Below are 11,779 nucleotides of genomic sequence, written 5' to 3'. Positions count from 1 at the left end.
TGGGGATCAGCTGAGAGTCAGCTGATGCGAGCTTGACTAACGTGACCTGCCAGAACTAACGCTACGCTTGATTTCTTGTTCACAGTAGTAGTAAGGTTGAGATGATGTTTGAGATAGTAAGGTTGAGGTAATGTATTTGAGGTAGTGAGGTTACGATTATGGGCCCTATCATACACCTGGAGCAATGCGGTGCCAGGCGCGACGCAAGTGTTTTTTGCTAGTTTCAGCCAGACGCAGTTGTCATTTTCACGTCCTGCGCCACGTTGTTTAAATAGCAAATGCATTTGCGTGCCCATGGGCGCACTGGTCTGTGTGTTCAGGTGCATTGCTATTTTGAGGCAAATGAAATAGACTGCGCCATTGACCAACAAAAACCCTGGTCTAAAGTCAATGGCGCAGTAGTTTTTTTTTGTTATTTAAAGAGCGCGTTAGTATAGGCGGGTCCACAGCGCGTATACACTCTGCTTATTACACACACAGGGACGCACAGTAGCACACAAACATGCCAAATATTAAAAAAGTAAAGGATTGCAATGTAAAAGATTATTATTGTGTAGGCTACATAAATATAAAACTGCCTACATGTCATAATGGATAGTCATTGCATGTGTCAGAATTAGGCTACCTATTTGCTCGCGCACGAGCAGCTCCGTTTCATCTCTGGAGACGCGTTCTGTCTTTGCGCTTGCAAATTCCGCCATGTAAATAGCAAACCCGCCATGGCACGAGCGCAACTGGCTCTTAAAGGAAATGGGAGATGAGACTCTGATTGGTTTATTGCATGTTATGCCCAAAACACACCCATTACTCATTAAGAGAATAGGGACAACCCTTTTAGACCATGCGCCGGGTGCGCCGACCATTTTTCCTGTCGTTAAACTAGCAAAAGTGGATTTGGACACGCCCTAAGTGCACCTGCACCGTGCGCTTTAGACCATGCACTTAGATCGTTAAAAAATAGGCCCCATGTCTTTAAAACCTTAATTAAAATCTTTAAAACAAAGTAAAATTACTTTTCAGAAAACATACCAGAGAATGTCTTTAATTAATTTTATAAAATGTACTGTATATTACTTGTAAGCATTAATCACATGAGTTTTAAAGATCACAAATACAGTAAAAACAGTAATATTTTGAAATATTACAATTTTAAATAAATGTTTTCTATTATAATATCGCTTAAAATGTTATTTATTCCTGTAGTGAATTTTCAGCATCATTACTCCAGTCTTCAGTCACATGATCCTTCAGAAATCATTCTACAATTCTGATTTGCTGCTTAAGAAACATTTCTTTTTAGTATACATTTTGAAAACAGTTGTGCTGCTTTTTTTTCTTGTTGAAACGGTGATACATTCTTTGAGAAATTATAGAAAGAATAGACTGAATTGAAAACAGCATTTATTTGAAATAGAAATCTGTTGTAACATAATGGTCAATTTTGATGAATTTAATGTTCCCTTGATGATATATATCTGATTAACTACTTAGCTGCATGCATAATTTAAAAATATTTTTTTTTATTTTGAAAAGTCACTTTTCGACGTAACCTACGCTCTCTCTCACCCTCCCGGTTATATTGTTGCTCTTTTGTTAGTTTTGACTGCTTTTATTGTCCTCATTTGTAAGTCACTTTGGATAAAAGCGTCTGCTAAATGACTAAATGTAAATGTAATGTAAATAATTTGGAGCCAGAGAGCCAGGAAAAAAAAACCCTCACTCAGTTCAAGCTGGTCCACAGACACTGCTGGATTGTTTCCATGCGCTACAAAATACAATTAAAGAAGGAGAAGCTGATGTACACATCATAAAATGATGTTAAAAACAGCCTTAGATTTAAATTTAAGACAAAATGGTCAGATGTTCTTCCTTTCATTGAGGCTCAAGATGCACTTTGGATAATTTTTTAATTCTGCTGGAGAAGATGATCATCAGGTTTTGTTCATGTCACACCCTCTACTCTGCCAGCACTAGAACCCAGTACAACCCATCTATACATTAAATTGGGCACTAAGAAGCACAACACATGCTTTCATCACAAAAAGAGGCATGTAAAGGACACAATCATGTCTTCACGACACATATTTGCCACAAGGAACACTATATTTGATTGATAAATGAATGAATGATGGTTCATAAATGAATGGTTCATACAAAAACGTAAATTCTGTTACCATTTTCTTTCAAACTTATAGAAACAGCCAAATTTATAAACATATCATTCAGACCAATTTTGATTTTAATGACAATTTTTTTTTCTGTTTTGCTGAAGAATACTAGAATATAGCATATAGAACACCAGAATATAGTAAACATATAATAGTAATTTTTTACTACTTTTGTAATGCTTTAATTGTGATTTTTGACATTTTGGTTTGAAGTGGAGCCAGGATTATTATAGATAACTACAATTAAGCCTGAAACTAAAACATCACCTAAAACCTAAACCTAAAACCATAAAAAATTGAAATAAATGTTCATAAATATATAAACTTTTGTGCTAGTTTAACTTGATGTACTAAAATAACTAAAATTAAAACCATTTTAAAAAATGTTACTTGAACTGAAATAAACTACAATGTATATAAAAAATAATACATAAAAACTTTATTTCAGCTAAACTTGTACTAAAATAACTGAGATTAAAAGCATTAACCCTTATGTGCTGTTCGTTTGGACGGAGTATACACTCGTGCTGTTTGGGGTCTCCAGAGACCCCAGACAACAAAATGTGATGATAATGTTTTTTTAAAACAAATGTAATTTTACTCAGTTATTAATGCCTTTACTCTACATTTGTGCAGTTTTGGGAGGATTTGTGGTATTTTTTAAATGTATATAAATAAATTAAAAAAGAATTTAAATAAAACAAAAAGCTGATTCAAGACAATAATAAAAATAGTCTCTCAATACAAATATGAGACTGATTGGAGAAGAGATTGATGTCAAATGGGTGAGTAAATAGTGACTGAATCTTCATTTTTGTATGAACAATACCTTTACCATATAAATGTCTTTAAAATGTTTACGTGAACTGCTATAGAGCACAGACGCATCAGGCCTTCTCTTCCTCTCACCTCTTTTCACTTGTGTCTCGCGAGGATGATTCGCTGGCCTATCTCTGCAGCAGCGCAGTACAGAACAGCTCCCCGACCCACTTTATTAAGACTAAAATTACAACACCAACAGGACGGGGAACTGGTCCAGGATGACACACACACACACAGTCTTGCATCTGCACTCTCAGAGATCCAGAAAAAAAGACAAATTCACAGCCGTCGGTGCACCTCTTTATCTCAAAAATGTATGTGCAATGCAACCGAAGGCCAAAATCAATAGCGGACTTAGAAACATACACATGAACACAGTGCAGTTTACCCAGTGCATGTAGAGGCAATAAAACCATGTCCTGGTATCCAAAACATCAACTCACCCCAGTCCAGGTCACACAGTTGACCATTTCCAGGACAGATTTATAGCCTTAAAACTTTGCATTTTATGAGCGTGCTCAGTGAGTGTGTAGGGCAAACATATCTCCAGGTCATATTTGACCCCAAAATTAAAAGAAAAATTTTGAAATGATATTTTACACAAAGAATATGAAGCCTATTTTTTCAGACCATTAAGATTGTTTTGCATTTGGCATTTTGCACATTTCTCCCAGAATGTCCATAATTGTCATTAGATTCTCATTCTTGTGACAGATTTTTTTTTAAATGTATTTTTTATTTATTTTAAAATGTTACTTTTCATTCCATTTCCACTTTTACATTTTTTGTTGTTAAAATAGCATAAATAAAAAGTTATATACTTTTTTGGTAATTTCCATTATTGTGATTCACATTTCTGTAAGATAGAACTTATTTTTCATTCATTTTCAATTTTTAATGTTTTAAAATACTTTATTTTAAAACGTTTGCTTTTTTTTTAATTTTTTTTTTACGTTTTTATTATGATTTTTTTTTTGTATAAAATGGCATAAATAGAATAGCATACATAAATTATACATGTATTTTGGTACTTTTTTGTTATTTCCATTATTCTCATTAGATTCTCATTCATGTAACAGATACCTTATTTTTATTTACATTTATCATTTATTTTTCAAAGTGAATTTTCTTAAGTTTACCTTTTTTTACATTTTATTTTTATGAAAATAGCATAAAAACAGTACAACAAAAATGAAAATATATTAATTTCATTCACATTAATTATTTTTTTTTGCATTTAAGTCATGAGAGCAATGAAAATAATGTCACAATGCAAAATAAATAAATAAATAAATATATAAATAAAAATAAGCTTCAAGTAAACTTGATTTTGGCTTGAAATATAACCCAGACATGTTCTTTAGCAGGTTGAAAAGATTCAGTACATTTTCAAAAGTCCATCACACAAACTAACAATTCAAAGTCACTCTTTAAACTGCTTCACCAGGATAAAGAAGCTCAGGGCCCAAAAGGGTCAGTGGTACCAGTCAGCATGTGTGTGTGTGTGTGTGCGGGCGCGAAAGTCATACCATTTCAACCTGCCGAGGGTCCAGCTGAGTCAGTTCTGTTGCCGGGACGGCGAACTGGATTTTCCTCCTTTCTCTGTGTTCCATGGGGCCCTCGGAGGGACTCGAGGGATCCATGATGTGCTTTCGTCCTCTGTCAGTCTCACAAATATTACTGGAATCTACCTATGCCTGTCTAAACATACATATGCACACACACGTGGTGTCCTCCAGGCAGCTTTCTTCAGTGCTCGTGGTGTTGTCTCCTCTCTCCTTGACTCTGATAGTAGTCTTCTGTGATTCTTTTCTCTGTCGAGCCTCAGATATACCGGCGGCCTCTTTTTTCCTTTCTCTTATCAGTGTGACCTCTGGTTTTCTCCCTCTCACAGTGTTTGGAGTCGGTGTGGGTGTCTTTATATTAGCCGGGAGGAGGGAGAGAGGCGGAGCTCAGAGAGAGGATGGTACACTAGAGTCTTTTAGCGGGGTGTGCTGACGTTGATTTCTAATCAGAAAAAAAAAGATAATCTCATCCAGCTGGCTGAGCCTCTTTTGGCCTCTATTTGTGAATAGGAGATTAATAGACAGCGAGAGAAATATATAGAGAGAGGGCAATAACTCATGTCAGCAACCAATTTCAATGTATACTTCAGTTTTACACATGTAAATAGACGTGTTGATGTTGAAAATCATCAGGAGTGACATTGATCTGATGTTTCGTACAACATCAATAACTTGTCTAACTACAGTAGCTCTGACTTAAAGGGATAGTTCACCCAAAAATGAAATCCTATCATTATTTACTCACCCTCATGTCACTTTAAAACTGTATGACTTTCTTTATTCTGTAGAATACAAAAGAAGATAACTTGGATTATATTTAATATGCCAATCAGATATTTTAAAAGCGACTTGTGTCTAAGTACTTTTTGGACCACCATTTGTATAAAATGCATCTGAAACCCAATATAAATAATGTTCGGCCTGTTGTGAGTATAAATGATTTTCAAATAATTCTGTAATACTGTAACATATACAGTGGGACATATCTCAGTTCAATAGATTTAAGAGTCAAAAATCAGGGGACATTCAGTGCTGTTATTGCTATAAATTTTTTACAAATTATTTTTGTTAATTGAAATAAAGCTGAAGTAAAATAATAGAAATATTAGATGAAAAACGTAAATTAGAAATGTTGCCTTTACATCTAACTAAAATAAATAAAGTTGAAGTAGTAAAATTACTCAAATTAAAATAAAACAGAAATAAAAAAGAAATATAGAAATAAATGGTAATAAAATGACAAAAGTGCATGAAATGACTAAAAATTACATTAAAATGAAACCAGAAAATATACATTTAAAAGCTAATTAAAAATATTAATAACTACTATAATAGTATATAAATTAAATACTAAAACAACACTGAGCATCAAGCAACTAAAGCAACAGAACGAGTTTGTGATGCAAATACACACCTGGGGCCAGCTGCATAAATATAGCCATTATGTGAAGACTGTGCCTTAAGAACTAGCATGACTAACTAGCAGTTAGCAAAAAAAAAAAACTAGCAGTTAGCCAAGTGGTAATCAGTCTGTTTGGTATCAATTTAGACAAATCTATATTTTTATGTAACTGACTTAAAAAGTTGTGAACGGTCTTAAAGAAACTTGTGAGACTAAGGTATCTCTGAAGTCATTTTTTTTTTGTCAAAATAACAATAAAACAACGCTTTGCAAGTCATATGTTCAGAAGTTATACAAACTCTCCAGCAGAAGATCCTCTCTCAACACACTCACTGGTGACACCTGGTGTACACCATGTAAAGCATGCGGTTCATTTTAGGAGATAATAATGAAAAGAGAATAATAGCAAGAGCAAATACAATTTGACCTGACACGTAGAAAGAGGATGAGTGGGTAAATTGCACTGAAAAAAAAAATCAATCATATATATTTACTCACAACATTGTTAAACTAATATTGTGATAAACTAATAAACATTGAGTGCTCACACATCAAATAAATCAGAAAGTTTCCGCTTTGCGCACCTGTTATATTTCAGCATGAGTGTTCGTGTGAGAGCTGAAATTCAGCTGGAGCAGCAAAAATAGTGACTAAAAATGGTTTTAATCAAACTCTCATCAGCGATTTCAGACATGCCTCTAATCTCTCGTTTGAGACTAAAGGATAACTGTGTCTATACATTACAAACAGTTAAACATAAGCAGAAGCTTCAAATGTGTTTGGCTTGAGATTCCCTCTAAAATGAAAAGCATATATACTGTAACCTGTATACTATAGTTGCACAACTAAGTACTTGACAGTCTTTTTCAGCAAGGGCGCAATAAATGGGTTAAAAGTGACATTTAAGACATTGTTACAAAATTTGTTCTTATTTTAAATAAATGCTGTTCTTTTGAACGTTTTATTCATCAAAGAATCCTGAAAAAATTAATTAAGCAGCACAACTGTTTTCAACATTGACAATAGTTAGAAATGTTTCTTGAGCAGCAAATCAGCTTATGTGACCCTGGATCACAAAACCAGTCATAAGGGTCCATTTTTTCAAAATTGTGATTTATATATCATCTGAAAGCTGAATAAATGAACTTTCCATTGATGTATGGTTGTTATGATAGGACAATATTTGGCTGAGATACAACTATTTTACAATCTGGAATCTGAGGGTGCAAAAAAATCAAAATATTGAGAAAATCGCCTTTAAATTTGTCCAGATTAAGTCTTTAGCAATGCATATTACTAAACAAAAATTAAGTGGGGGCGTAAGAGGAAGCCGGTGGTGGGGTGGCGCTCGGGGGAGAGGAGGGTCCCCGTCCAGGGCGCAGGTCTGTAGCGGGATGTCTGCTCTCTGAGGCCTGCTGGGAGATGAGCTGAAGCAGGGTCGTAGCTACATCTGATGTAATGTCGTGAGTGTGTTTTGCAGACTTCGAGCCTGTTGCCTCTGGATTTACTAATGCAGATTGACAAAATATCTTTATGGAACATGATCTTTACTTAATATCCTAATGATTTTTGGCATAAAAGAAAAATAAATAATTTTGACCCATGCAATGTATTTTTGGTTATTGCTACAAATATACCCCAGCGACTTAAGACTGGTTTTGTGCTCCAGGGTCACATATAATGAATGATTTCATTAAGCTTTGCATCACAGGAATAAATGACATTTTACAATATATATATAAATAGAAAACAGTTATTCTAAACTATAATAATATTTCAGTTTTTACTGCATTTTGGTCATTTTGGCTGCCTTGGCACACATAAGAGACTTCTTTCAAAAATATTTTAAAAGTCTTAAATGACACAACTATTTTGAACATCAGTGTACACATTTACACATTTAACTGACAAAATACATTTCAAAGCTTTGCACTCAACATTTTCAGACTAAATAAGTAAACAAATTGTCCTTACTCTTCTACTCACATTTTTCTAAATCCTGAATTGCAGTGGGAACAAACCAACAAATTCACTATCTAATGACCATGTCAGCAGCTGTGGACCACTCAGGCTGGCTAGCTTGTTTTTTATGCTGCATTCTGCAGATGGTTGAACACACACATTTTCTCACTCACATATTTATGCAGCATTTGCTCACAGATGAAATCTGACAAGTGCACGCTTCGACCTTCTTAAATCCCTCGATTTGAGCCACTCAATGCCAGTGCTCTAGATCTCCATTTGGCATCTACGAGAAACTGCCTGAAAGAACAGGAAAAAAAGCTTTGATTAAAACAAACTCCCTTGTATTAAACTTTAAGGCATGAATGTTTTTACTTAAAAAAAAAAAAATACTATTATAATACTCAACAGTAATCAGGTTAGATTTACTCATAACTTTGAGTCATTTAACTTCAGTTAAGTAGATTTTAATTACTTTTATAACTGTTAAAGTATTTAAAATGTGCCTAAAAAATTGCCTTAAAATTTTCTCAATTTCTCTTCTTTCACTGTGCTTCAAACCATGTGTCTTGTAGAGGTGCTATTACATTTCCAAGAGATTTGGCATTTTTTTTGCTAACCTGATTTCTTTTTTTTCCGCTTAGACAATGAAACTGGTGGAAAACCACTCAGAACACCTTAGCCACTGCATAGCAAAGTCATGGCATTCATCTACAAAACCCTAGTATTATGGCAGCATGTTTTGCATAAGCATGAACTTCAGAAATCCTATGTAATGCACTACTACAAAATGTTCAAAGTATTTATGGGTCAAAGACGAAAAAGGGTTTAAGCGTAAAAACAATGCTGCTTTAAATTGTTTTTCCAAAAAAAAAGAAAAATTAAAAAGTTTTCTGTTTCATGTAATTGTATTTTTGTTTTTCTGAGCAAAAAATAAATATCATACATTTTCCCGATTTACAGAAGACACCCACTAAAATGTCATTCAGTGTAACAATCTTGTCAGATATATTTACAACAAAAATCAATTTATGACATATTAAAAAACTAATTACTTTCACCCCAAATACTAATTAAATGTTATTTTAAATTGTTTAAATTTGCCACTATCCTAGGTTTTGCCCATTTGTCAGTAAGATTTTTTTACTCATTTAAAACCCAATAAAATGTTATATGCTCATTCTTTTATATATTTTAACCCCTTAACTGTCACTCACATTTTTAAACATAGACGTGAAAGTGCACAATCCAAACTTAAATTTTTATAATTCATGAATGAAAACATTTTGTAACATGATATTGATGTACCATTTTCATGGTAATGCAATGTCTGATTTTAAAATGGGTTTCAAAGGATGAATTTTGAGATTTTAAGTTTTCAATTGATATATCATTTCTGATGATTTCTAAAGTGTGATAGAGAAAAAGGCAACGAAGAAGACTTTTTTTTGACAAAGATCAGAACTCCTGTTATGATGTAGATTTTTGAGGCGCACTCGTCATAAATTAATCTATTACTTTTCCTACATAATTTTTACCAAAAACATTGGTAAAGTATCTATTTAGGAGTCTTAGACCTTTCCTACGATATATAGATTGTCATTAGATTTTAAAGGTGGGGTAAGCGATTTCTGGTAGCCAATGTTGACATTTGAAATCACCAAAACAAACACGCCCCTACCCCAAAAGGGTCTCGCCCATATTTTGATAGCTCCGCCCCACACATACATACAACCCAGGCAACGATTAGTTCTGTGAAACAAAGCAAAACCAATGTTACACCGTCTACACCGGACGCGAGTGGCACGGCGCGACAAAATACTATGGAACTCATTATAATCAGTGATGCTGTCTACACCATAGATATATATATATATATACATATCTATGGTCTACACTGGATACGGCGCGACAACAAATCCCCGACAGAAAACTGCTGCTGCGTTCTATTCATGACGTATTGGCACAAATTTCAAATGATTTTCAACGGTCGCTTTGTCACGTCCAGTGTACTAGACAGACTTTAGCTGTTGCGGCGCAGACACGGTGTTACTCACCTATCGAGAAGAAAAAGCAACCTCGGCGTCCGATCGCAGGCCCTCCACTCCTTCAGTTCTCTCCAGCGCTGGAAAGCTGATCCGATATTTACACGGGTCCTACTTCTTGCCTTAAGCCTTCTTATGTTCCGCAGACGTTTTCCTCTTTTGTTTTTTTATCCGCCATCTATCTTTCTGTCGCTCGTCTCGGCTAATGTACGTCCTGTGCACTGAACAGCTCTCTCCTCCACATCATGACAAAATACTATAGAACTCATTATAATCAGTGATGCTGTCTACACTGGATGCGGCACGGCGTGACACGACAAATCCCAGACAGAAAACTGCTGCTGCGTTCTATTTATGACGTATTGGCACAAATTTCAAATGATTTTCAACGGTCGCTTTGTCACGTCCAGTGTACTAGACAGACTTTAGCTGTTGCGGCGCAGACACGGTGTTACTCACCTATCGAGAAGAAAAAGCAACCTCGGCGTCCGATCGCAGGCCCTCCACTCCTTCAGTTCTCTCCAGCGCTGGAAAGCTGATCCGATATTTACACGGGTCCTACTTCTTGCCTTAAGCCTTCTTATGTTCCGCAGACGTTTTCCTCTTTTGTTTTTTTATCCGCCATCTATCTTTCTGTCGCTCGTCTCGGCTAATGTACGTCCTGTGCACTGAACAGCTCTCTCCTCCACATCATGAGTAGACACGCCCATTACTGCTGATTGGCTGGCTACAAGTTTGTTTTGCTATTCGGCCCGAATCAGTTTTCTAAAGCGTTTTTGAAAAATCGCTTACCCCACCTTTAATTGTATTATATTGAAGTAAACTTAGGCGTCCCACAGAGGGGACGGGTGACAGTTAACAGGTTAATATGTACAGGTCAGAATAAGCAAGTTGTTTGAATTTTTACATAACTATAGGTGTTACACTGAATGACAATGGAACATTATTTCAACCAAATTTTGACATTTTATTCTTCAAAAACTTATTTGAAACCTTAAATGTAGACACTTTACTTGCATTTAATGTGCTTTCTATGGACATAAAATCACTTTTGTAAATTTCTTTTGATGTGGACATCTTAACGTCTTTGACCCGCATATAAACGTGTATGATAAAATTGCCATGCATATATTTACATTAAATGTACCAGACACATTTTACTCAGCCACATTTTTAATTTATTATCAGTTTACAACATGTACATTGGGTGTAGTCAAATCAAAACTGGCAATTCTGGCGCTAAAATTCAAGTCAGTTCAGTGTCTTTCTGAAGATGTTTTCGATTTAAATTAACTTTGCTAAACCATGTGGTCCTGAAAACAACATTTGGATGAGGACATACATTTTCCCCCCACCAAAAATCTAAATAAGAACACATCTTATGCACAAGCTATTACAAATCTTTTAAAACAAAGGCCTCACTCAAGTACTGCAAATGACTTCAAGTTCTCCTTATGCCTTTGGGATGAAGTAGCACAAGCTGGATCGAGCCTCTTGCTTTACACATATCAGCACGAAAGAAAGTAGCTTGATTTAGACATTTACGCAGCCCTCAAAGAAATCGCACATGGCTAAAACTCACTGACCGTCGTGGAGAAGTGGGAAAAGACAGCCTCCAAATAATGCTGTACATCTCTGGGAGGGATGAACATCATCCATTCGCATTCAAAAACAGTTCCTTTAACATTCACTTTTTCCTTTAATGGAAGAAAGAAATATATTAATATGTGGTAAACGTAGGTTTAACAGCTAAAGCACATTAAGTAAAAAATGACAACGAACAAAAAGATCAGCGCAGCGGTTCAGGAAGGGCCT

The 11,779-nt window shown here is 35.1% G+C and overlaps 2 protein-coding genes across 4 annotated transcripts in view; both read right to left on the bottom strand.

Moving 5' to 3' along the window:
* The window catches only part of LOC107666329 (protein phosphatase 1 regulatory subunit 1B-like), a 19,684-nt gene extending 14,789 nt beyond the window's left edge, over positions 1 to 4,895 (bottom strand). For all 3 annotated transcript variants that reach the window (XM_016457577.1, XM_016457579.1, XM_016457580.1), the window contains exon 1: positions 4,520 to 4,895. In XM_016457577.1, coding sequence (XP_016313063.1) covers positions 4,520 to 4,633 — 114 coding nt within the window. In that variant the 5' untranslated portion in view covers positions 4,634 to 4,895. The remainder of the gene's footprint in view (positions 1 to 4,519) is intronic.
* A 2,369-nt stretch (positions 4,896 to 7,264) lies between these two features.
* The window catches only part of LOC107666309 (cyclin-dependent kinase 12-like), a 29,510-nt gene continuing 24,995 nt past the window's right edge, over positions 7,265 to 11,779 (bottom strand). Inside the window, exon 17 of the mRNA XM_016457551.1 lies at positions 7,265 to 7,476. Coding sequence (XP_016313037.1) covers positions 7,265 to 7,476 — 212 coding nt within the window. The remainder of the gene's footprint in view (positions 7,477 to 11,779) is intronic.

Source organism: Sinocyclocheilus anshuiensis, unplaced genomic scaffold, assembly GCF_001515605.1.
Source record: "Sinocyclocheilus anshuiensis isolate Anshui unplaced genomic scaffold, SAMN03320099.WGS_v1.1 scaffold868, whole genome shotgun sequence".
In the NCBI taxonomy this organism is placed as follows: Eukaryota; Metazoa; Chordata; class Actinopteri; order Cypriniformes; family Cyprinidae; genus Sinocyclocheilus; species Sinocyclocheilus anshuiensis.
The sequence above is the reverse complement of the archived record's forward strand: the minus strand, read 5'-3'. Positions and strand labels throughout refer to the sequence as shown.